Source organism: Meles meles, unplaced genomic scaffold (assembly GCF_922984935.1).
Source record: "Meles meles unplaced genomic scaffold, mMelMel3.1 paternal haplotype, whole genome shotgun sequence".
In the NCBI taxonomy this organism is placed as follows: Eukaryota; Metazoa; Chordata; class Mammalia; order Carnivora; family Mustelidae; genus Meles; species Meles meles.
The window spans coordinates 246,435-271,510 of record NW_025721215.1 but is presented as its reverse complement, the minus strand read 5'-3'; the positions used below and the strand labels follow the sequence as shown (position 1 = coordinate 271,510).

The following is a 25,076-nucleotide window of genomic DNA, read 5'->3' as shown; positions in this document are numbered from 1 at the left end:
GGAGGAAGTTAGCACAGTTAGGTCCAGGGTTGTTTTGTTGTTGTTGTTGTTGTTGTTTTGTTTTTTAATAAGTATAACTTAAATAGCACAGAGCACAGTTGTTTTTGGTAGTACCTAGATAACTCAGAAAAAATGGGATATGGGCCTAACTGGAGTAGGTAGAGATAGATATGAAGTAAGCAGGGATTTATGGTAGCGAGGAGGGAGAAAGGTCCTAAAAACACCATTTCTTTAAAAAAGTACAGTATTTGAACATACTGTACACAAGTCTACTTAAGAAAATGGATACTTCTACTGGTTTTATTTGAGGTCTCTGAGGGAAAGATTTGAGAAGGAAATAATTCTTGGTAATGGCATAATCTTTAGTATGATCATGGAAGGCAATGGCTGAAGTGATTATAAAAATCATTTGAGACTGGGGTTTTTAGTGGAGCACTCATAAGGATCCTAAATCATATATCCAGAATCACTGTAGGAATTTGGATGGGAAGAAAGACTGTAAGCAGGTACTATAACCCTCAGTAAATTAGGTCAATAGCTGATATTGACAAGGGCATGCAGAAGGTGAACAGCCAATAGTTAGAGCCTCAAAAAGAACAGTTTATGACAGGGAATAGGAGAAGTTATGGTTGAAGAGTAGTCCTGGGCAGCAAGATAGAAACATATATATAACTGAAACACAAACCAACTCATATGAGTGTCCTGGGTTGTAAGGTAAAGTGTATTTACTGTGGATCAGTTCAAAAAAGTTTGAAAAACACTGATCTTTGACATGGGACATAGATGCTAACCACAAGCCAGCTGAATATTTAAGATGAGTGAAAAATAAAATTTGATCATTTCTAGAACTTATGAGCCAAAGAATCTCACACACAGACACACACACAGATACACACACACACACACACACACACACACACAGTAAGGGAATGATTAAAGAACAACAATAGTGTCCTCAGGGCTGGGATGGATGATTCTGTGATGTGCTCCAAATGTGAGAATGGCCTACATCTCTTCATCACCACTGTAAAAGGCTAATCTTGTATGTCTTGGAAAAATTCTTCACAATCCTTTTTAGCATCCTATCACTGTAAGTAATATTTGACATATCCCTGCTTCCAGAGACAGAGAAAAAAAAAACCCTTCTGAGAGTTCCCTACCTAAAAAGTCCTCTTCTCTATAGTAGAGTCTTTATGAAAGTCTACCCAGAACCTCCCAGCAGCAGAGAAGGTAATGCTTCCTTGCTAGAGGGAAGTCATACATGTAAAATATTTGGAGTTTCCTAAAATCTCCAAGTGGCTCTAGAACCCCTACTGAAATCTATCTCAGTACTTCTTGGGTCTCCTTGAGGGGTTGCTGATTGTTTAGGTTTAAAACTATCTCTTCTATGTAACAACAATTCTTATGATAAGGATTGCTACAGGGATTTCAGGGGAGGTTAGGAGGTAGAGTTGGTGGCATGAGATTAGATTTGTGTTTAGAGACACATCCTGGAAAAACAAGCTGTGGTTGTTCACGTGGGGTAGGGTGAGAAAGAAGGCAGGGACCTCTGTTTGGAAATTCCTGCATCATTCAAGTAAAGAATGACTGTATCTTTGGAATATAATGGTAGTAGTTGCATGCCCAAGGATTGCATCTCATGGAATCCATAAGCAGTGATGTTCAAATGGACAGCATTTAGTGAGAGATTAGATGTGGGTGGTGACAGAAACCGGATGACCTGGTGAAGTGTTCATTTAGTTAGCAGCCCTGAAGGGGATATCATGACTTTGTTTGTTTACATGATGAATTTGAGACTAACATCCAGTGTAGGTTTTGAGGTGGAGTTGAGTGGTGAAGAGCTTGGAGGAGACATGTCATGGCCTATAATATGTATGACAGACTTTGGTGTTAGGTAGTAACTTGATACAATGACTGTGAATGAGAGAGACTTGAGAGACTGTAGACTGAGAAAAGAAGGGTCTAGCACCAGGTTATCACTTAATGTGAAAGAGTGAGCCAGAGTAGGAGAAAAACCAGAAATGTGGTGTCAGTACCAAAGGAAGAAAGATTTTCAAGGAGGAACTAATAACAGTGCCAGTGCTGTTGGGATTAGGTAAGAAATGTTCTTTGGGATTGTTCATTCATTCAATAAATATTTATTGATGAGGGCACAATACTAAAAGTTAAAGCCACAAATCCCTTGAATTGTACATTCTAAGAGGAAAAAGAAACAGGAGTATGCAAACTGATTTAGAAAGAAATGGTGAAATGGGGTGAGGATATATTTTGGACAGGGTGGCCAATTGCAGGCATCTCTGATATAATCACATTTGAAAGTTTCTAAATGTAGTGCAGGAGAAAGCCATGCAAAAATGTGGAGGAAAGCACCCAGGCATCAGGAAACCTGTGTTGAAGAACCACAAGCTAGAATTGTGCTTAGATATTCTGATCAACAGCAAGAGGGCTGGTGTAGCTGGAGGAGATGGATGAAGGAGAAGTCTGGGAAAAGAGCTGAAGATGAAGGACTTTGGGGATATTTTGGAGAGAAGAGATGCCTTTGGACATTCAGTGACACAGAGATCATGAGGGATTGCTACTTTGAGCAAGGGATGGCTGGAACAGAAGCCAGATTGGAGTTTGTTGAGGTGGGGGATAGGAGTGAGAAGTGGACACTGACAGTCTGGACAACTCTCCGAAGAGGAGGGCAGCAGCTGTAAGGGAATGAGGGGCAGCCTCTCTCACTTGCCTTCATGTAGATTTGGGACTCTTGACTACTCATCTCAGAAGGAAATCCTAGAATGGACTCCTGGAGCCACAGTGACGTCCTAAAGGAGAGGACTCCCTCTCCTCAGTCTTAAGCAGTCCCACCCACCCCACACTTCCCTATCACCTTCTTCATTGCTCCTGTCACTTCCTTGTTCCTGAGACTGTAGATGACAGGGTTCAGCATGGGTGTGAGGACTGTATAAAAGACGGACACTACATCATCCTGGCCAGGAGAGTGGTAAGATGCGGGTAACATATAGGTATACACGAGGGGCCCATAGAAGAGGTTGACAACTGTTAAGTGGGAGGAGCAGGTGGCTAGGGCCTTCTGACGCCCCTCCACGGAATGCATCCTAAGCACTGCTGCCAGAATGAGGGCATAGGAGGTGGTGATGAAGGCAATGGGCACCAGAAGGACCACCACACCTGTCACAAAGAGGACTCGCTCATAGGCAGCTGTGTCAGCACAGGCCAGCCTCAGCAGTGAAGGTACCTCACAGAAAAAGTGTGCAATCCTCCTTGAGCCACAATAGGGGAACTGCAGGGTCATTGCTGTCTGGATAGAGGCATTGAGGGACCCTCCCACCCAGGAGGCGGCCACCATGAGCAGACAGGTCTGGTGACTCATGAGTGATGGGTAGCGCAGTGGGTTGCAGATGGCCACGTAGCGGTCATAGGCCATGAGGGCCAGCAGGAGGCACTCAGCAGCCCCAAGGAACATGAAGAAAAACATTTGTGCTCCACAGCCCACAAATGAGATGCTAGTCCAGCCAAAGAGGAAGCCTGCTATCATCTTGGGGACGGTGACTGAGGTGAAGAAGATGTCCAGGAATGACAGCTGGCTGAGGAGGAAATACATGGGCGTGTGGAGCTGGGCATCAGCCCAGATCAGGAAGACCATGGCAGCGTTGCCAGCCATGGCTAGTGTGTAGATTATCACAACCATGCTGAATAGGAACAGGTGAATCGGACTCTCATTAAAAAGGCTCGTGAGGACAAAGCCGATGGTGGAGGAGTGGTTCCAGGGCCTTCTGCCTGCCTCCTGCCAAGACTCACTGTGGGGAGGAAGGAAACAAAATCACCAATGGCTCAGAAGCATCCATTCTGAGTTAGAGAAGGGTGAAGAATGAAAACAGCAAAGGGCAACAATTAAGTAAAGTTGGCACAGGGGTTGTGGGAATTCTTCCTCATATTCTTGCAAATTTTTATAGGCTTGACATTATTTCATGATGAAAAACCACTATAAAAGACTTGGCATGTAGCCAAAACAATGCTCAGAAGGGAACTTCTAACACCAAATACCTGTGTTAAAAAAGGAGGAAAGACTGAAAACCAATGATTAAAGTTTCCATCTTAAAAAGCTAGAAAAAGAACCACAGCACATTAGAACACCCCATGTTTTGTGGAATACACACGCTTAGCAGTGTTTCCAATAATTAAATAAACAAGTAAATATGCACACAGGACAAATTTTCAAAAACAAACACTTTCATGCCAAGTCTAAGCACTAGATCCACAAATATGTGAGTATTGTGGTTCAAAATTCTCATTGTAGATACGTGAGGATCCATGTAATGAATTTTTCTTAGAAACAGCTGAGAGCCTGTGATGGTGGCTGACAGGGTACATTTTATCAGTTAGCATGGCTGTGCAGTGCCATCTTGACCTTGTCGTCTTGACCCCCAGGCCTCCTAAACATGCCCTTTGTGCTCAGATGCAGTAACTGCTCTTAGGAAGATTTTTGGCAATATGTTGTCCTTATCCTCATGCTATGACCTCATTTCAATGGATTTGCTATAACAGTCTCTTACCTTAGTAAGAAGATCCCTTATGAACTGGTTTGATAGAGAATAGGCCTCTTTGTGAGCATTACCTATGAACTTCATAATATGAGTACGTGAGCCAGTTTCGGTAGTTACCCCTGGAAGAAACTTCCTTAAAGTTCCCCTTTTTCAAATTACTTTTGTTGGGGTCAAGTCAATTTCAATGGATGTCAAATTAAGCTATGATGAGAAAGAAGTCACCCAAAGGCAGTTTTAAGAAAGTATGGATGAGGGGACGAGCTCAGACCAAATACACCACTGCAAGAGAGCCAGCAGAGATCTGCCCACCAGGCAAATTCCCAGATTTTGTGGCCTGCTGGCTTCCTTGGTTCTAGGATCCCAAATCCTAGGGAATGTTTTGAATTCTAGCTCCTGTTTCAATTGAAACATCAATTGAAACGTCAATCTCAATTGGGCTTGAGATACCAAATGACTTAGATGGAGAGAATGAAGATAAATAAAATTAATTTCCCCATGTTCCCGAATGAGTTGAGAATATGAGAGAATGTTGGAGTTGGTTGACACCGTTAGGTCACTGGGACAGGCCTAGAGGGGTATGTAAGTGTTGTAGAGTTACCGCATGTCAGGATGTGACAGGCTGTGGCCCTAATCTGCATGTCCTTCAGATTCGCCAGCAGAGTCATGCAATCTATGGATGATCTGCATTTCCAGTTTCCCCGAAACTAATTTCCTATTAATTAATAGGAAATTTCTATTAATTCCTATTAAATTCCTATTAATTAATAGGAAATTAGCTTTGGGGAAACTGGAAATGCAGATCACAAGAGTGGGCCTTGAGCACCCATGTTTCTTAAGACTCCCAGGCTAGTCTGACATATGGTCTGAGTTGATCCACTGCCCATAGCTTCTGAAGGAGCTTAGAATCCAGTGCTTGCCTAGGTCCCGCAAATACGTCTCAGGTAGCTATGCTAGGAAAAGGTTTTCCTCAATGCTCATCCTGGCATTTCTTGCTATGCCAAGGGACCCATCTTATCTATCACCTTAAACTTCACCAATTTCAGGATGCTCATGCCAGGTTATACAGATTCCTTAGTGATGAATCAAATGTGTTCAGAGTATAGCAGGGCCCATCCCAAAGCTTCTCTCTCAAGCTGAGCACAAGAAGTTAATGCTGTTAAACTGAAACATTCAAGACGAGATTTTAGTGAAGATGTGAAATACCACATCTATTTTCTGTATCTTATGATGCTTTGACATCTTGAGGTCTTTCAGTCCCTGGGAAGGGACTGTTCCTCTTAAGGGTGCTAATTCATAAAGATGGTGAACAACTTGCAGCGGATAATGTCTTTGGTGTGAAAATGAATCAATCTTGAGCACATACCCTCTTCTGCCTCCCTTTATCAGTCTGGAACAATATCCCTCTGCCATAATCATCCTAGGGACAGGTTCCAGACAACTAGAGACAACACCTGTGGCTCAAAGCCCACCCAAATTATTATAACTATCAAATCCTAAACCTGCTCATCTGTGCCTTACCCATAAAAATTATGTAAAAGCTTTTGTGTATGTTTTCTCCTCATTTATTCTGCCTCCTGACCAACCCTGATGCTTCCTTCCCTCTGGGGCCCTGCATGCCCCCTCCTCTTGGGAACTGTAGAAAATTACCTTTTTAATGGCAATCATCTCCTGATCTGTTCACTTCACCATAACATGACATAAAACGAGACTCTGGGTGCATTTGAAAACATTGCCCTGAAGAGAATTGTCTCATGTTTTCCCTGTTTTGTCATCTTGCAGACACAGCTTGTATTGTTTGGTGTCTCAAAAGTCTCATAACCACTAGATTTTACAGCTGGAGGAAACCTCACCCATCACCCCAATTTTATCCATACATAGTATGACCCTTGGTCAACAAATTTTTGAACTTCCAGGCCAGATCCCAAATCCTCCTAACTGTTCTACAGCAAGCTTCCTCAGACTTGGCACACCCAGCATTTTCCTATGGATAATTGTTTGCTATAAGAGGCTATCCTGTGCACTGCAGTGCATTCAGCAACATCTCTAGACTCTCCCACTAGATGCCAATAGTACTCCCTCCCAGCTGTGACAAACAAAAATGTCTGCAGACATTGCCAAATGTTCCCTGCTGGGAAAAATCACCTCTGACTGGAGACCTCTTTTCTAGGGCATTATTATCAATTACTTTTCTTTCCTTTCCTTCCTTTTCACCAAGGCAAATGAAAGAGAAAAGGAAATCACATGTTTTCAATCTGTAATAATTTGGCCCAGAGTTGTCTGAATGTCATTTGTAGATTTTACCAAGTTCAAGCCATTGTGATTAAGGATCTAGTCTCTGGAGTTAGGTTGCTTGGGTTCAAGACCCAGCTTGTACCTCTACAACTTAGACTACTCAGCTTCAAGCTCCTTGTCTCAGAATTGTTGGATCTGTTGGAGGCATTAAGTGGTTAATACCTGTAGAGTGCTTGAGGTACAGTTAGGCAGGAAAAATACATGGTTTATCAGCTGCTATTAACACCACAACTCTTATTACCACTTTTATGGCTCTGAGCCTCTGCTTATCTCTCTCTATAAAATGGGGTCATGATACTTGCTTCTCAGGGTTATTGTGAGTATTGAATTAGAAAAATGTTGAGGTTGTGCCTTTTGCATAATAGGTATTCAGTAAATATTAGGATACTTCCCTTCCTCACTTAAGCAAATTAGTTTTGCAAAATAATCATGCGGTCGATAATTGTACTCACCTGCAAAGAGCTCCTAGTCTCTCCCACTTGGAGATTTCCCCTCTACAAATTTTATTCTCAGAAAGCTTGGAAGAGGTTGTGTTTGTTGTGATGGGGAAGGCTTCTCCACTGAACGTCTAGACTGAGTATTACTTATGACTAAGGACTCTGTCCTTTCCTTGTTTAAATTTCTCCACAGAAAACACTTTGCATGGTCCCTGGTCGATGCTTATGGGATGTGTGTGGTGAATAAATGAAAGAAAACACAACCTTGCCCACATAAACACTATTACCTTTGTGGCTGTCTTTTGGTATTGCCAACTGAGTTCAATAGCCCTTTGTGGGGCTGTGTGTAAGCAACTGTTCTTAGAAATTATTGATTGTCCTGGCACTATTGATTTTTCTTTTCATGGCAGTTTCTCATTATTAAAACACACACACACACACACACACACACACACACACACATTTGCATTGCAGTGTATGAAGTACATGTGTGTGCATGTCTCAGAATAATTATTTAGGATGATTATATTAGGCTGGAGGAAGAGGATATGTTTTTCTATTCCTGCTACCTCTAGCTTGTGTAGCTCTGAACTAGTATGCAGCAGGCATCAAAAAAAAAAACACTAAAATGAACAAAAAAGGGATCTTTAATGTAAACAACATACTGTATGTTGTCAGGTATTTCTAGAACTAGTCTTTCTTCTCTCTTCTATGATTTATCTGTAATGGTATGATATTTTCAAGCCCCCCCTACAGTTTAACTGTTTTTTTCTTTTCTTTTTAAAGTAAAGCACAGCCTTGGTTTTTATAATTCAAGATATCTCATTTATGGAGACAGACACTGCATAAAAATAAAAAACAAACAAACAAACAAAAAAAAAAACCTGCCAAATCAAACAACTGTCAGATTGTCAGAGATTTTAAATGGTGGAAAATTTGACAGAAGTTGTGGAATTGCCCATTGTCAAATGTGGGGCTGCATGAATTGGGGCGATGGTTTTAAATTAACTTCCCTCTTTCTTGAACTCCTGTCTTTCCCTCACTCACCTCACATTGTCCCAGTGTGCAGTTTCCATCAAGACACTGTCTCTTGTTGACTTTTCTCCTTCTTCCAGGGCTCCACGTTGTGGCTCAGAAATGAAACAGTCTCTTGGGGAGTCCACATGGAAGTCTGTGAAAGCTGAGTCCATACATCCATCTCCTTTCAATAAGACACCTCTGAAAGTTTCCCATTTCCCCCTTAAAGCCCTGTTTTCCACAACATGACTTAACCACCTTTACTATAAACAGGGTGAGCTTCTGCCCGTTTCTAGCTCTCCTTTATCCACTTCAGAATGCTGTGACTGCAAAGTTTTTGTAACTGAATTTGCCCTATTTTCTTACCCAAAGAGTATGATTGCAGTCCTTCATAGATCAGTGCTCATGATGTAACTGATTTTGACACTTACAGGATATGCGTGCTGGGATGACATGTTACTTAGCCCCCAAACTTTGAATCCCAGATAACATAATGGCATTTAGATTCAGCCCCCAAATCTGCACATCAGAATTATCTGAGGAGTTTCCAAAAATACTAATGTACGTGCCTCATCTTCAGAATTACTGATTTAATTGGTCTGTGATATGTCCAGATCTTCGAAGGCTTAAAAGGTTTCCAGGTGATTCTAATCTGCAGACAAATCTGGAAACACTGAATAGGGATTTCACAGAGGAATGACAGATATGCCAACTGTTGACACCCAGATCTCCTTAGACCAGAATGTGGTCTCTAGATCAGTAGCATCAGCTGCTTCATCAAAATGCAAATGCTGAGAACCCACAGAGACCTATCTAATCAGAAACACTGGGTAGTGGCTCAGAACTGCTTTAACAAGACCTCCAGTTGGTTCAGTGTTTGCTAAAGTTTGAGAACCCTTCTAGCACAGAGATTGTCAACCAGGAGTGATTTTGCCTCCCTGACCCCAGGGATGTTTGTCAATGGCTGAAGACATTTTTGGTTCTCATAACTCAGAAGAAGGGTTGGTGTATAGTGGGAAGAAGCCAGGGATTCTGCTAAACACCCTACAGTGCACAGGATAGCCCCCGAACAGAATGTTAACCAGCCCCAAATGTCCATAGTGCCAAGATTGGCACTGTGTTGTTGAATGATTAAGTGAATGAACATGACTCATGATAGAAGTGAAGGGAAAGACCAAAGCTCATACAGTTCACTAAAGGAGGTGCTTTTAAAGTAGTGAAAATTAAGTAGTGAAAATTCACATCTAGTTAGAGCATCAAAACCACCTTAGCCTGGATGTCATAGGATCCAGAGACATAGTCAGGTGTTTCCTAAGCAGTGGACAGCTTGGCACAAACAGAAAATTCTTTAGGTGAGTAGTTAGATTTGTGAGATGTGCACAGAAGCACTGGAAGGTATTTTTCTTTTATTACACGGGGTGGTGGTGGGCTTTCATGGATGTGGCTCAGACTCTGTGAGAGTAAAACTGCCACCATGTGGTCTCTTGCTGTTGGCTTGATTTACGGATGCACAATCCAAAGTTCTGCTGACTTATTTGATATTCTGTAGCCACAGGCAAAATCTGAACTCAGTGCTGGGGAGACAAGGAGAGTGTCTTGACCTGTGAGCACTTTTTTCACCTGTTGAGACAGGTCAGGGGGTTGGAGTAGCTGGGGGAGAAGAGAGACTCTCTTTGTTCCACAACTTAACATGGTGTTGGGATTTCATCTGGATACACAAATGGTTTTAATAATTTTACCCACTAGGCTGCTATGTGCCAGAACTGTGCTTGGTGTGCTAAATACATGTGTTCTAGGTAGGCATTATTATCTGCATTTTATAGAGTAAAAATCCAAGATTCAGAGATAACAGACACAAGACTGGAGGGTTCAAATCCAGTCTAACCAGAAGCCACTACTTGTTGCACCATGTCATTTTGTTTTGACAACATTCTGAGAGCTCTCTAAAATCTCACCTCTTTAAAACTGGTGCTCAGCTGGCCACCAAAAGCCAGTGTAACTCAACTGATAAGTTGTAGAAATGCCAGTCGGTAGACCTTCTTTAACTAACAGCTGAGTGATTTGCAGACTGTGCTAAGTAAAACCTAGATGGTTTCCATCTAGGAAACATCTAAAGAAACTTGTTATGTACATCAGGAGAAAAGATGATGGAGGGCAATTAACCACACTTCTTAGTTCTCCTGCACTAGCACTTTAACAAAGTCCTTATGATTAATGGATATAAAATAAGATGTCCCAGTGGAGATGTTGTTTTCTTCTGAAATAACTGATTGAAGAATGTTGTGGCTTCTCATCCTTTGGAATTCTTTACAAATGGGGGATCAAGCTCCTTACCTGTGCAGACACCTGAGGCCCTGAAGTTGGATAGGATGTTTTCCAAAACTGAGAGCCAGTGATTCTCTCCTTGATGGCTCCTAAGCATTTGCCCAAGGTTTTCTGTGCAGGCCATTAAGTAGCTTCAGAAAGGAGACATGATATAGATTGAAAAGAATTCTAAATAAACACAAGTGTCAAGGTCTGAGATAAAGTTCATGTTTTCTGGACAAGTGGTGACTCCTATAGAAAAACACGTGAATACTTCCTCAACCATAATGCAGTGTCTACGGGGGCTCTAGGGCCCCCACACTGGTGTTTCAAAGCTCCATATACACAGGGTATTTGTGGGCAGGCTTAGACACCATTGGTTAGATCAACATAGCTCATCTCTGTGTCTGGGGGAAACTGTTCCCCAAACACAGAGATGTGGAAAAACATCCTTCTTCCCACCCTTTCTCCCTCCCTCCCTCCCTCCCTTCTTTCCTCCCCTCTTCCCTTCAATGTTTCTATCTCTTTTCCTCCCTCCTATCTTCCCTTCCTTCAATATATCTGCTGAATTTGATTTTAGTTAAAGCTCTTTTTGGTCCTATTTCCCTAATGGGTTTTTGTTCCTCAGTTCTAAAAGTAATCACAATGGGAAGCAAACTAATGTTTCTTTATCTCCCACCTTGTATTAAGCACTTAACACATTATCTCAATTTATCCTCATACTAATATAACGAAAATTATAATAGATCATTATTGCACAGAAGAAAAACCAAAAATTCAGAAGGTTAACTAGCTTAGTGTTTAAGTTTGTCATGGGGTGTGATCCCAGGTATGTGTCATGGTGAAGCTATGACCTCCTTGGTCGACCACGTGGCCAGAATGTACGATGTGCACTCTGCCAGCCCTTGATAGTATGGGAATTTGGGCTATGTTAATGTGCACAGATCCCTTCACAACATGGCTATTTGGTTGTTATGTCTACACAGGCCTAATGAAATGATCACCAAATGATCACCATTGATATTTTGGATTGAATTGAGTGAAAACAATGAAGTTGGTCTATTTCTCAACAAAATTAATTAGATATCTGTGTTCTAAACAATAAATGAAACCTTCTCTCTGAAAAGTATAAAAAAGATTATAAAATATGATCCACATCCAATATCTCATTCCTTGATTGCTTCACTTTTTCTTTAGGCAATTGTATGTCAGAGAGTCAAATGTTTGCTGGTGCTATTGTGTATGTACAGATCTCAAAGATAAGATTGTTGTGTTCTCAGAATTTATAATATCCATTAACCCAGCAACAGAGTGAGGTGAATGTTATTATCCCATTTTGCAGAGATGGAAATTGTGACTCCAAAAGAAAAGGATTTTGGCCAGGAGCACTGAGTTTGGGATCAGAAATGGCTCCCCCATCTGCCAACTTTATTCATATTTTAACCAGATCAAAACCCATTTTGTTGCAGAAGAATTCTTATTCATTCATTCTTGCCCTTACTCATTCAAAACACATTTATTCACTACTGATCCTAACCTGATGCAATGTTGGTCTTCTGACTCCTAGAGCTGGAAGTTACTTGTCGAACATTATACTTTTGATCCTATGAGAGATCCTATGAGCAACCATTGCATTTTTCTTTTAACATTTATATATTGAGATCTTGCCTGTTGCAAGATTCGAAGTGCTCAAATAATCCTGGAGAGCATGTAAGTGGAGGGCCCTGGAGAAAGAATCTTTTCCTTCACCAAGCATAGAACTCAGCCGGCTAATTTCTGTGCTTCACTGACCACTGCTCTACTACTCTACCAGAGAAGGCACAGCCAGCAACTGCGGTATCCATGCACACTGATGTCACCATGGATTTTGACTGGGAAATGAAATAATATGAGTTTATTTTCCCAAAGTGCATGACCTTTTTGTTCAGCCTTGTTGTCAAATTTTCCTTTATATTTAAAGTGCTATGGGTTGCACCATAGCTAAGACCATGAAATCAGTTTTTCTTCGTGATGTTTTCTCTATTCCCTCATATTTCTTCTTACTTTATTATGGTTCTTCTATCCTCAGCTTCAGCTAACCTCAGTCATCATCATCATGAACTAAACTGAGATCCAAGAACTGTTAGTGAGATGAAAGTGATTTAACAGACTTCATTCATACTGCTCTCTACCCAGTGATAGTACCCCTGAATAACCCACCTATACCTGACTTATGTGTAAGGCTATGACTAACATCAGGGAAATCCCTGTTTACTGCTTTGTACTTGATTCTCCCTGGTATCTCTGGTCTTCATATATGATCTTACTCTTTGTGTATCCAACAATGCTTATTAAGTGTCTCCAAGACTGGACTTGTATTTTGAGTCATGGACTATATCCTCGAGCAGTTCTAGTCTGGTAGGAATCATAAGACAATATGCCACAAGATCATATGATGCAGTTCTCTGCATGTGAAAAGTCAAAGCTACCTGATGAGAAGGCTGTTTTAGTGCATTCCAGAGTCTCCTTGGTCTGGTAATAAAGAAGCTTATGTCCAGCCACTCTTCTCAAAAATTACTGTATATATAAAAGGTACACAATTTGATGATTTTATATATTTATACATTGTGAAATGATCACCACAATCAAGCTACTTAGCCAAGTAGCAGTATTGTTACCTATAGTTACCATTATTCATTAGAACTGCAGAATTTATTGATCTTGAATAACTGAAACCTGTGTCTCTTGACCAACAAGCACAGCTTGTCTCCCTCCCTGATTTCATCTTATTTTATTTTCCCTCTCTTCTCCTATGATCATCTGTTTTGTTTCTTAAATTCCATCTATGAGTGAATTTATATGATAATTATCTTTATCTGATTGACTTATTTTGCTTAGCATAATACCCTCTAGTTCCATCCATGTTGTTGCAAAAGATTTCATTTTTTTGATGGTGGAGAAAAAAATATATATATTTGTGATATATATATATATATATATATATATCAGTTGTGATATATATATATATATATATATATCAGTTGTGATATATATATATATATATATATATATATCACAGTCTTCTTTATCCATCCATCTGTGGATAGGTATTTAGGTTCTTAACATATTTTTGCTATTCTGAAAAACAATACTTAAATAATTTTTGATGATGATAGATGCAATGGTGACTTCTGGGCTTTTGAATTACAAATTAAGAAAAAATTCTTCTATTGCATAATTTGCCTTATATGGCTTATGGTAACTTATATGTCCCTGATTATATACCTTACTTGTACCTATTCCAATTGTCCTCCTCCCATTTTGGCATTACCAGCTTTCTGAACTTATGCCTACAACTCTTATATTTATTACTACTGGAATTCTTCACAGGTGAATGATTAAACACTCCTATATAAAATACAGTGACTCTAAGGGTGCTGAGGTGATGCAGTAGGTTGAGTGTCCAAGTCTTGGTTTCAGCTTCGGTTGTGATCTCTGGGTGGTGGGATCGGGTCCTGTCTCAGGCATGTGCTCAGTGTGGACGTGTGGAGTCTACTTCAGATTCTCTCTCCCTCTCCCTCTGCCCTTCCTGCTCATAATCTCTCTCTTTCTAAAATAAATAAATAAATCTTGAAAAAAATAGAGTGATTCCTGTATTTTTCATATATATTGAAATATTTTTGTTACTGTGATATTTTAAAATCTGCCTTATGAGACTTTTGATCACTTCTATTATTAATTTGAATGCCAACAATATTAATAGTTACCATTTGTTGTGCACCTACCACCACGTGTCAGTCATTGGCCATGATTTTTCACACCAGCCATATAAGGTATGGATTATTATATCTGTGGTTCACATGGAGGCCTGGAAAATTCAAGCAACTTTCTTAAGGCTGAACTATTAACAAGAAGCAGAGCCAAGATTTTGAGCAAGGAATATCATTCCCCAAAGCCTCATTTGGTTAGGGGCCCGTTTTCTAACATATGAGTCTAGAATGTCTTCAGGAGTTGTCACTGGGTTTACATTTCCCAAACCAAGTCAGAAAACACTCATTTTTACCACCTCTATCATCACCACCAGTGAAAGCCATTTACTCAAATGGTTAGGGAAGAATTGAAAGTTTTCAAGAGTAATCACTCCATTCTGACTTCAGCTGACTAATTTAAGAGCTAGAGTGTTCAGGCCCATAAAACCGTTTAGAACAGTAGATGGTTGAAAAAGCTGAGGATACACCAAGGGCTGATTTTTGAAATAAAACTGTAGGTGTAGGGGCGCCTGGGTGGCTCAGTGGTTTAGGCCTCTGCCTTCGGCTCAGGTCATGATCTCAGGGTCCTGGGATCGAGCCCCGCATCGGGCTCTCTGCTCAGTGGGGAGCCTGTTTCTCCCTCTCTCTCTGCCTGCCTCTCTGCCTACTTGTGACCTCTCTCTCTGTCAAATAAATAAATAAAATATTAAAAAAAAAAAAACTGTAGGTGTAGCAACTCCTAAATACTGTTTTAAATACCAAACTAGGGGTGCCTGGGTAGCTCAATGGGTTAAGCCTCTGCCTTGGGCTCAGGCCCTGATCCTAGGATCAAGCCCCACATTGGGCTCTCTGCACAGTGGGGAGCCTGCTTCCCCCTCTCTCTTTCTGCCTGCCTCTCTGCCTACTTGTGATCTCTGTCTGTTGAATAAATAAATAAAAAAATCTTTAAAACAATAAATATCAAACCAAAAATTTTGCATACATAAATTTTGTGTACTCATTCAAACTTTGCCTTTAGCTGTGTAAATTAACAAAACATTTAGAAAACATTTTGATCTATTAGTTTCATTTCTGGAAATGTGTGCTAAAGCAATTATTAATAAAGACAGTAACACTGTGTGCATAAATGTATTCTATATAGTTTATATTAGAATATTAGATATAGTCTATATTAGAATAAAATGGGGTAAAAAACAAATGCTTAGCTATAGGGAAATAGGAAAATAAATTTTGTTAGTTTTACCTTATGGAGTATCAATCCTTTGAAAGTTACATTTACTTAAAATGTGTAGCAACAGTCCACTAACTGGAATTCAAATGAAAGCTTAATAATAAAAATGAATAATTAAAAAATGTGTAACAATGTTAAGGACTCTTATGAGAATAATGCGATCATAAAGTAGAATATAAAACTATAATTGCAACGTTAAAATTTTATATTTTATTCAGAAAAGAAATGAAAGAGCGATTTATGTCTTGAGATGACGGGTGATGGGTTATTCTTTTACCTTTTATTTCCATTTTTATTACCATAATACTTATTAAGTAGTAAATACAATAATATAAATTATCTTCAGTCAATCAACCATTAACCATATTTAAGATGTCAGGCTGTTTAGCTGGACTTAACTACAGTTATAATTTTCCAGAAAAGGTATTTTTGCTTTAGTTCATCCCTAAGGAATTGAAGACAACTTAAAACTAGTTTTCATACTCTCTTACATTGGAGAGGACTCAGATAATTATTTTTGTTTATTTGTATGAAATTGCTTTTCCTACTTTGAATTAATGGTAGGGAAGACAAAACCCCAGAAAGGTGAAACAATTTTCCTTGGTGATTCAGGCTGTCTACAGAGAACTGAGAATCTGTCACTTCTGTCTGGTCTTTCATAAACTGAATGAAGGAAGATGAACCATAATGGCTGACCACACAGACCCATGGACATGTCCAACTGCTCTGAACTGTGTGCTGCTATGGCTATAGAGCACTTCCTCTCAGCCCATGCTGTCAGACCACACCTAGTGGGTAGCTCTGAACCACAGAAACATTCCCTTGACAGATAGCACAAATTCAAGATGATCAGCTCTCACTGAGAATCATGGTGTGGAGGGCATTATTAGAACAGACCCCTGGGACCCACTGCCACTGAGGACCTGGCAGACTCTAACTCAGAGTTCCAAGGCCCTCCTGGGGTATCTTTATAATTAGAGAACTTACTACATGTTGATGCTTTCATATGGATAATTATGTGATTTAAAAAAAAATTGAAGTATAATTAACATATTGTTATATTATTCTCAGGTGTATAATATAGTGATTTAACAATTCTGTACATTTCTTAGTGCTCCACCTCCCCTCTGCAGCCACCATTTTGTTCTCTATATTTAAGAGTCTGGATTTTTCTCCCTCTTTTTGTCTTTTTTAAGTTGTTTTGTTTCTTAAATTTCACCTATGAGAGAAATCACATAGTATTTGTCTTTCTCTGACTGACTTACTTCACTTAGCATAATAATATCTAGGTATCCAATGTTGTTGCAAATGGCAAGATTTCATTCTTTTCTATGGCTAGGTAATTGTGTGTGTGTGTGTGTGTGTGTGTCTCACATCTTTGTCCATTCATCTATTGATGGACACTTTAATTGTTCCATATTTTGACTATTGTAAATAATGCTGTAATAAACATAGGTACATATATATTTTTGAATTAGTGTTTTCATTTTGGGAGGTAAATATCCACTAATGGAATTATTGGATTGCATGATCTATTTTTAATTTTTAAGGAACTGCTTTACTTTTTTCCACAGGGGCTATAATAGGTAATATTTCCAACAAAGTGCACAAGGGTTTCTTTTTCTGCATTTTCACCAACACTAGTTTTTTTTCTTCTAAATGTATATTTAATCATGTTTTATTATGTTCTCCCTTTACAAGTATATAAACACCATACAGGCAGAGAATTCATCTCTCTATTACTTTATTTTTTTAAATTTAAGTTCAATTAACCAACTATAGTACACTATTTGTTTTTATATAATGTTCAATGATTCATTAGTTGCATATAACACCCAGTGCTCATCAAATCACGTGCCCTAGTTCATGCCCATCACCCAGTTTCCCCATCCACCCATGCTCTTTCCTATTTGCAACCCTCAGTTTTTTCCCCTGTGTCCAGAGTCTCTCATAGTTTGACTCCCTCTCTAATTTCTTCCCATTCAGTTTTCCCTCCCTTCCCCTATTGTCCTCTATACTATTTCTTATACTCCAGACATGAGTGAAACCATATGATAATTTCCTTCCTATGCTTGACTTATTTCACTGAGCATGATACCCCCCAGTTCTATCCATATTGATGTAAATTGTAGGTATTCATCTTTTCTGATGGGCTGAGTAATATTTCGTTTTATATGAACCACATCTTATTTATCTATTCATCTGTTTGAAGGACATCTCAGTTCCTTCCACAGTCTGTGCATTTTTTGATATGATTATCTGTTTTGTGTGTGTTGAGTTTGAGAAGTTCTTTATAGATCCTGGATATCAACCTTTTGTCTGTACTGTCATTTGCAAATATCTTCTCCCATTCCATGGGTTGCCTCTTTCTTTTGTTGACTGTTTGCTTTGCTGTGCAGAAGGTTTTGATCTTGATGAAGTCCCAAAAGTTCATTTTTTCTTTCGTTTCCTTTGCCTTTGGACACATATCTTGAAAGAAGTTGCTGTGGCTGATATCGAGGGTTACTGCCTATATTCTCCACTGGGATTCTGGTGGATTCCTGCCTCACATTGAGGTATTTTATCAATTTTGACTGTATCTTTGTGTACAGTGTAATAGAATGGTCGGGTTTCATTCTTCTACATATTGCTGTCCAGTTTTCCCAGCACCATTTATTGAAGAGACTGTCTTTTTTCCACTGTATATTTTTTCCTGTTTTGTCGAAGATTATTTTGACCATAGAGTTGAGGGTCCATATCTGGGCTCTCTACTCTGTTCCACTGGTCAATGTGTCTGTTTTTATGCCAGTACCATGCTGTCTTTGTGATCACAGCTTTGTAGTAAAGCTTGAAATCAGGCAACGAGATGCTGCCAGTTTTGTTTTTGTTTTTTAACATTTCCTTAGCAATTCGGGGTCTCTTCTGATTCCTTACAAATTTTAGGATTCGGGGCACCTGGGTGGCTCAGTGGATTAAGCCGCTGCCTTCGGCTCAGGTCATGATCTCAGGGTCCTGGGATCGAGTCCCGCATCGGGCTCTCTGCTCTGCAGGGAGCCTGCTTCCTCCTCTCTCTCTGCCTGCCTCTCTGCCTACTTGTGATCTCTCTCTCTGTCAAATAAATAAATAAAATCTTTAAAAAAAAAAAAAACAACAAATTTTAGGATTCATTGCTCCAGCTCTTTGAAAAATACCGGTGGAATTTTGATCAGAATGGCATGAAAAGTCTAGATTGCTCTAGGCAGTATAGACATTTTGACAATGTTTATTCTTCCAATCCAAGAGCATGGAATGGTCTTCCATATTTTTATGTCTTCTTCAATATCTTTCATGAGTGTTCTGTAGTTCCTTGAGTACAGATCCTTTACCTCTTTGGTTAGGTTTATTCCCAGGTATCTTATGGTTCTTGGTGCTATAGTAAATGGAATGAATTCTCTCATTTTCCTTTCTGTGGTTTCATTGTTAGTTTATAAGAAAGCCACTGATTTCTGTACATTGACTTTGTACCGTGGCATATTACTGAATTGCTATATGAGTCCTAGTAGTTTGGGGGTGGAGTCTTTTGGGTTTTCCATATAAGGTATCATGTTATCTCTGAGGAGACAGTTTGACTTCTTCGTTGCCAAATTGGATACCTTTTATTTCTCTTTGTTGTCTGACTTCGAATAGTATTTTGAACAAGATTGGTGAGAGTGGGTATCTTTGCGTGTTCCTGATCTCAAAGGGAAGGCTGTCAGCTTTTTCCCATTGAGGATGATATTTTCTGTGGGTTTTTCATTGATAGATCTTATGAAGATCAGGAATGTTCCTTCTATCCCTATACTTCGAAGTGTTTTAATCCAGAACGGATACTGGATTTTGTCAAATGCTTTTTCTGCATCAATTGAGAGGACCATGCAGTTCTTCTCTCTTCCCTTATTGATTTATTCTATCATATTGATTGGTTTGTGAATGCTGACCACCCTTGCAACTGAGGGATAAATCCCACTTGGTCATGGTGGTTAATCTTTTTTTTATTTCTTTATTTCGTTATTTTCAGTGTAACAGTGTTCACTGTTTTTGCACCACACCCAGTGCTCCATGCAGTACATACCCTCCCTATTAACCACCACCTGGTTCCTCAACCTCCCACCCCCCCCCCACCCCTTCAAAACCCTCTGGCTGTTTTTCAGAGTCCATAGTCTCTCATGGTTCATCTCCCCTTCCAGTTTCCCTCAACTCCCTCTCCTCTCCATCTCCTCATGTCCACCGTATTCTTTGTTATGCTCCACAAATAGGTGAGACCATATGATATTTGACTCTCTCTGCTTGACTTATTTCGCTCAGAATAATCTCTTCCAGTCCCGTCCATGTTGCTACAAAAGTTGGGTATTCATCCTTTCTGATGGAGGCATAATACTCCATTGTGTATATGGACCACATCTTCCTTATCCATTCATCTGTTGAAGGGCATCTTGGTTCTTTCCACAGTTTGGCGACTGTGGCCATTGCTGCAATAAACATTGGGGTACAGATGGCCCTTCTTTTCACTACATCTGTATCTTTGGGGTAAATACCCAGCAGTGCAATTGCAGGGTCATAGGGAAGCTCTCTTCTTAATTTCTTCAGGAATCTCCACACTGTTCTCCAAAGTGGCTGCACTAACTTACATTCCCACCAACAGTGTAAGACGGTTCCCCTTTCTCCACATCCTCTCCAACACACGTTGTTTCCTGTCTTGCTAATATTGGCCATTCTTTACTTTTTTAAAAAGAATTTATTTATTTATTTGACAGAGAGAGAGATCACAAGTAGGCAGAGAGGCAGGCAGAGAGAGAGGAGGAAGCAGGCTCCCTGCGGAGCAGAGAGCCCGATGTGGGGCTGCATCCCAGGACCCTGAGATCATGACCCGAGCCAAAGGCAGCGGCTTAATCCACTGAGCGACCCAGGCGCCCCAATTTTGGCCATTCTAACTGGTGTCAGGTGGTATCTCAATGTGGTTTTAATTTGAATATCCCTGATGGCTAGTGATGAAGAACATTTTTTCATGTGTCTGATAGCCATTTGTATGTCTTCTTCAGAGAAGTGTCTGTTCATATCTTCTGCCCATTTTTTGATATGATTATCTGTTTTGTGTGTGTTGAGTTGGAGGAGTTCTTTAATGATCCTGGATATCAACCTTTTGTCTGTACTGTCATTTGCAAATATCTTCTCCCATTCCGTGGGTTGGCCTTTTTGTTTTGTTGACTGTTTCCTTTGCTGTGCAGAAGCTTTTGATCTTGATGAAGTCCCAAAGTTCATTTTGGTTTTTGTTTCCTCTGCCTTTGGAGACATATCTTGAAAGAAGTTGCTGTGGCTGATATTGAAGAGGTTACTGCCTATGTTCTCCTCTAGGATTCTGATGGATTCCTGTATCACATTGAGGTCTTTTAACCACTTCGAGTTTATCTTTGTGTATGGTGTAAGAGAATGGTCGAGTTTCATTCTTCTACATATAGCTGTCCAGTTTCCCCAGCACCATTTACAGAAGAGACTGTCTTTTTTCCATTGTATATTTTTCCCTGTTTTGTCGAAGATTATTTGACCATAGAGTTGAGGGTCCATATCTGGGATCTCCACTCTGTTCCGCTGGTCAATGTGTCTGTTTTTATGCCAGTACTATGCTGTCTTGGTGATCACAGGTTTGTAGTAAAGCTTGAAATCGGGTAATATGATGCCGCCAGTTTTGTTTTTGTTTTTCCACATTTCCTTAGCAATTTGGGGTCTCTTCTGATTCCATACAAATTTTAGGATTATTTGCTCCAGCTCTTTAAAAAATACCGGTGGAATTTTGATTGGAATGGCGTTAAAACTATAGTTTGCTCTAGGCAGTAGAGACATTTTAACAATGTTTATTCTTACTTCCAAGAGCATGGAATGGTCTTCCATCTTTTTGTGTCTTTTTCGATTTCTTTCATGAGTGTTCTGTAGTTCCTCCAGTACAGGTCCTTTACCTCTTTGGTTAGGTTTATTCCCAGGTATCTTATGGTTCTTGGTGCTATAGTAAATGGAATCGATTCTCTAATTTCCCTTTCTGCATTTTCATTGTTAGTGTATAAGAAAGCCACTGATTTCTGTACATGGACTTTGTATCCTGCCACGTTACTGAATTGCTGTATGAGGTCTAGTAGTTTGGGGGTGGAGTTTTTGGGGTTTTCCATAAAAAGAATCATGTTATGTGCGAAGAGAGAGAGTTTGACTTCTTCCTTGCCAATTTGGATACCTTTTATTTCTCTTTGTTGTATGATTGCTGTTGCCAGGACTTCTAATACTATGTTGAACAAGAGTGGTGAGAGTGGGCATCCTTGTCTTGTTCCTGATCTCAACAGGGAGGGTGCAAGCTTTTTCCCATTGAGGATGATATTTGCTGTGTGTCTTTCGTAGATTTTATGAAGTTCAGGAATGTTCACTCTCTCCGTATACTTTGAAGTGTTTTCATCAGAAACGGATGCTGGATTTTGTCAAATGCTTTTTCTGTATTAATTGAGAGGACCATGTGGGTCTTCTCTCTTCTCTTATTGATTTGTTCTATCACATTGATTGATTTGCGAATGTTGAACCAACCTTGCAACCCAGGGATGAATCCCACCTGGTCATGGTGGGTAATCTTTTTAATGTGCTGCTGGATCCTGTTTGGTAGGATCTTGTGGAGAATGTTTGCATCCATATTCATCAGTGATATTGGTCTGAAATTTGCCTTTTTGGTAGGGTCTTTGCCTGGTTTGGGGATCAGGGTAATGCTGGCTGCATAAAAAGAGTCTGGAAGTTTTCCTTCTGCTTCAATTTTTCAATTTTTTGGAACAGCTTCAGGAAATTTGGTGTTCAGGAAAATTGGTGTTATTTCTTCTTTTAAAGTTTGGTAGAATTCCGCAGGGAATCCGTCAGGTCCTGGGCTCTTGTTTTTGGGGAGATTTTTGATCACTGCTTCAATCTCATTACTAGATATCAATCTATTCAGGTTGTCCATTTCTTCCTGGTTCAATTTTGGGAGTTTATAGTTTTCCAGGAATGCATCCATTTCATCTAGGTTGCTTAGCTTATTGGCATATAACTGCTGGTAATAATTTCTGATGATTGTTTCTATTTCCTATTTTCTATTTCTTATTTCCTTTTCATTCATCATTTTATTAATTTGGGCGTTCTCTCTTTTCTTTTGGATTAGTGTGGCCAGTGGTTTATTGATCTTACTGATTCTCAAAAAACCAGCTTCTAGTTGCATTGATACATTCTAGTGTATCTCTGGTGTCTATCTCATTGATCTCTGCTCTAATCTTGATTATTTCCCTTCTTTCGTGTGGAGTTGGTTTGACTTGTTGATTCTCCAGTTCTTTAAGGTGTAGAGCCCGCTGGTCTATTCTTGATTTTTCCATTTTTTTGAGGGAGACTTGGATATCTATGTATCTCCCCCTTAGAACTGCCTTTGCTGTATCCCATAGGTTTTGGACCGAAGTGTCTCCATTCTCATTGGTTTCCATGAATTGTTTAAGTTCATCTTTGATCTCCTGGTTGATCCAAGCATTCTTAAGCAAGGTGGTCTTTAGCTTCCAGGTGTTTGAGTTCCTTCTGAACTTTTCCTTGTGATTGAGTTCCAGTTTCAAAGCATTGTGATCTGAGAATATGCAGGGAATAATGTCAGTCTTTTGGTATCGGTTGAGTCCTGCTTTGTGACCCAGTATGTGGTCTATTCTGGAGAAGGTTCCATGTGCACTTGAGAAGAATGAGTATTCTGTTGTTTTAGGGTGGAATGTTCTGTATATGTCTATGGGGTCCATCTGGTCCAATGTTTCATTCAATGCTCTTATTTCTTTATTAATTTTCTGCTTTGATGATCTGTCTATTTCTGAGAGAAGCGTATTAAGATCTCCTACTATCAATGTATTCATATCAATATGACTCTTTATCTTGATTAATAGTTTTCTTATGTAATTGTGTGCTCCCATATTGAGGTGTAGATATTTATAATTGTTAGATTATCTTGGCCGATAGTCCCTTTAAGAATGATGTAGTGTCCTTCTGTATCTCTGACTACAGTCTTTAGTTTAAAATCTAATTTATCTGATATGAGATTTGCTACCATGGCCTTCTTCTGAGGCCCAGTGGCATGAAAGATGATTCTCCATCCCTTCACTTTCAGTCTGGGTGTATCCTTAGGTTCAAAATGGGTTTCTTGTAGACAACATATGGAGGTGTCCTGTCTTTTTATCCAATCTGCAACCCTCTGTCGTTTTATGGGCACATTTAGGCCATTCACATTGAGAGTGATTTTTGAGAGATAGGTTTTTATTGACATCGTGTTACCTTGGAAGTCTTTCTGTAGATTTTTCTATATTTCTGTTCAATGATATTGTTAGGATTTTTTCTCTTTTATAGGACCCCCCTTAATATTTCCTGCAGTGTCGGCTTGGTGGTCACATTGTCTTTTAAGCCTTGCCGGTCTTGGAAACTCTTTATCTCTCCATCCATTTTAAAATCAGTCTTGGGGCGCCTGGGTGGCTCAATGGGTTAAAGCCTCTGCCTTTCGCTCAGGTCATGATTCCGGGGTCCTGGGATCAAGCCCCGCGTTGGGCTCCCTGCTTGGCACAGAGCCTGCTTCCTCCTCTCTCTCTCTGCCTGCTTCTCTCCCTACTTGTGATCTCTGTCAAATAAATAAAAATCCTAAAAGTCAGTCTTGCTGGATAGAGTATTCTTGGTTGCATGTACTTCTCATTTAGTACTCTGAATATATTCTGCCAGCCCTTTCTCACTTGCCAGGTCTCTGTCGACAGGTCTGACGTTATTCTAATGGGCTTTCCTCTGTATATAAGGAGCTTCTTTGTCTAGCTGCTTTTAAGAGGGTCTCTCTTGAAACATAATTCCTCATTTTAACTATAAGGTGTCGTGAGGACTTTCAAGAATCTAAAATCTTGGGAGGAAATCTCTCTGCCTCTAGGACATGTACGTTGTTTCCATTAGTGAGATTGGGAAAATTTTCATAGACAACTTCTTCCACTATATCTTCTAGATTTCTTTCTTTATCCTCCCCTTCAGGGATTCCAATAATTCTGATGTTGGAACGTTTCATGTCATCAATTATTTCCCTGATTCTGTTTTCGTGGCTTCTGAGCTGTTTGTTCCAGGTTTCCTCCTGATCCTTTCTCTCTATCTGTTTGTCCTCCAGATCACCAATTCTATCTTCTGTCTCAGATACCCTAGCTTTTAGAGAATTTAGATTAGATTGGAACTCACTGAGAGCATTTTGAACATCATCCCTGGTGGCTTTCAGTTCTGCCCTAATCAATTCTCTTTGGTCGTCCATGGCTTTCTCCAACCTAGCTATTGCCTGGATAATTGTGAGTCTGAATTCCTTTTCCAACATATTTTCTAGGTCGATAGCCATTAGCTCTGTTGCCGAAGGTCCATCCTCTGTATTTTTCTTCTGTTGGGTATTCCTCCTCCTAGTCATTTTGGTAAGAGGTGAATGAACAGATGCAGCTGGATGTATCGATTGTGGTGCAGTCAAGGTGCACCCTGCAATGCTTCTGTT

General features: G+C 39.9%; 1 protein-coding gene across 1 annotated transcript; it reads right to left on the bottom strand.

The window, feature by feature from the left end:
- Positions 1-2,836: 2,836 nt before the first annotated feature.
- On the bottom strand, positions 2,837-8,469 carry LOC123936121 (olfactory receptor 2Z1-like). The gene is made up of 2 exons (XM_045996877.1): positions 8,327-8,469; positions 2,837-3,803 (listed from the first exon to the last, which is right to left on the bottom strand). The coding sequence occupies exons 1-2, from the start codon at positions 8,467-8,469 to the stop codon at positions 2,837-2,839; spliced, it is 1,110 nt and encodes a 369-aa protein (XP_045852833.1).
- Positions 8,470-25,076: the final 16,607 nt, after the last annotated feature.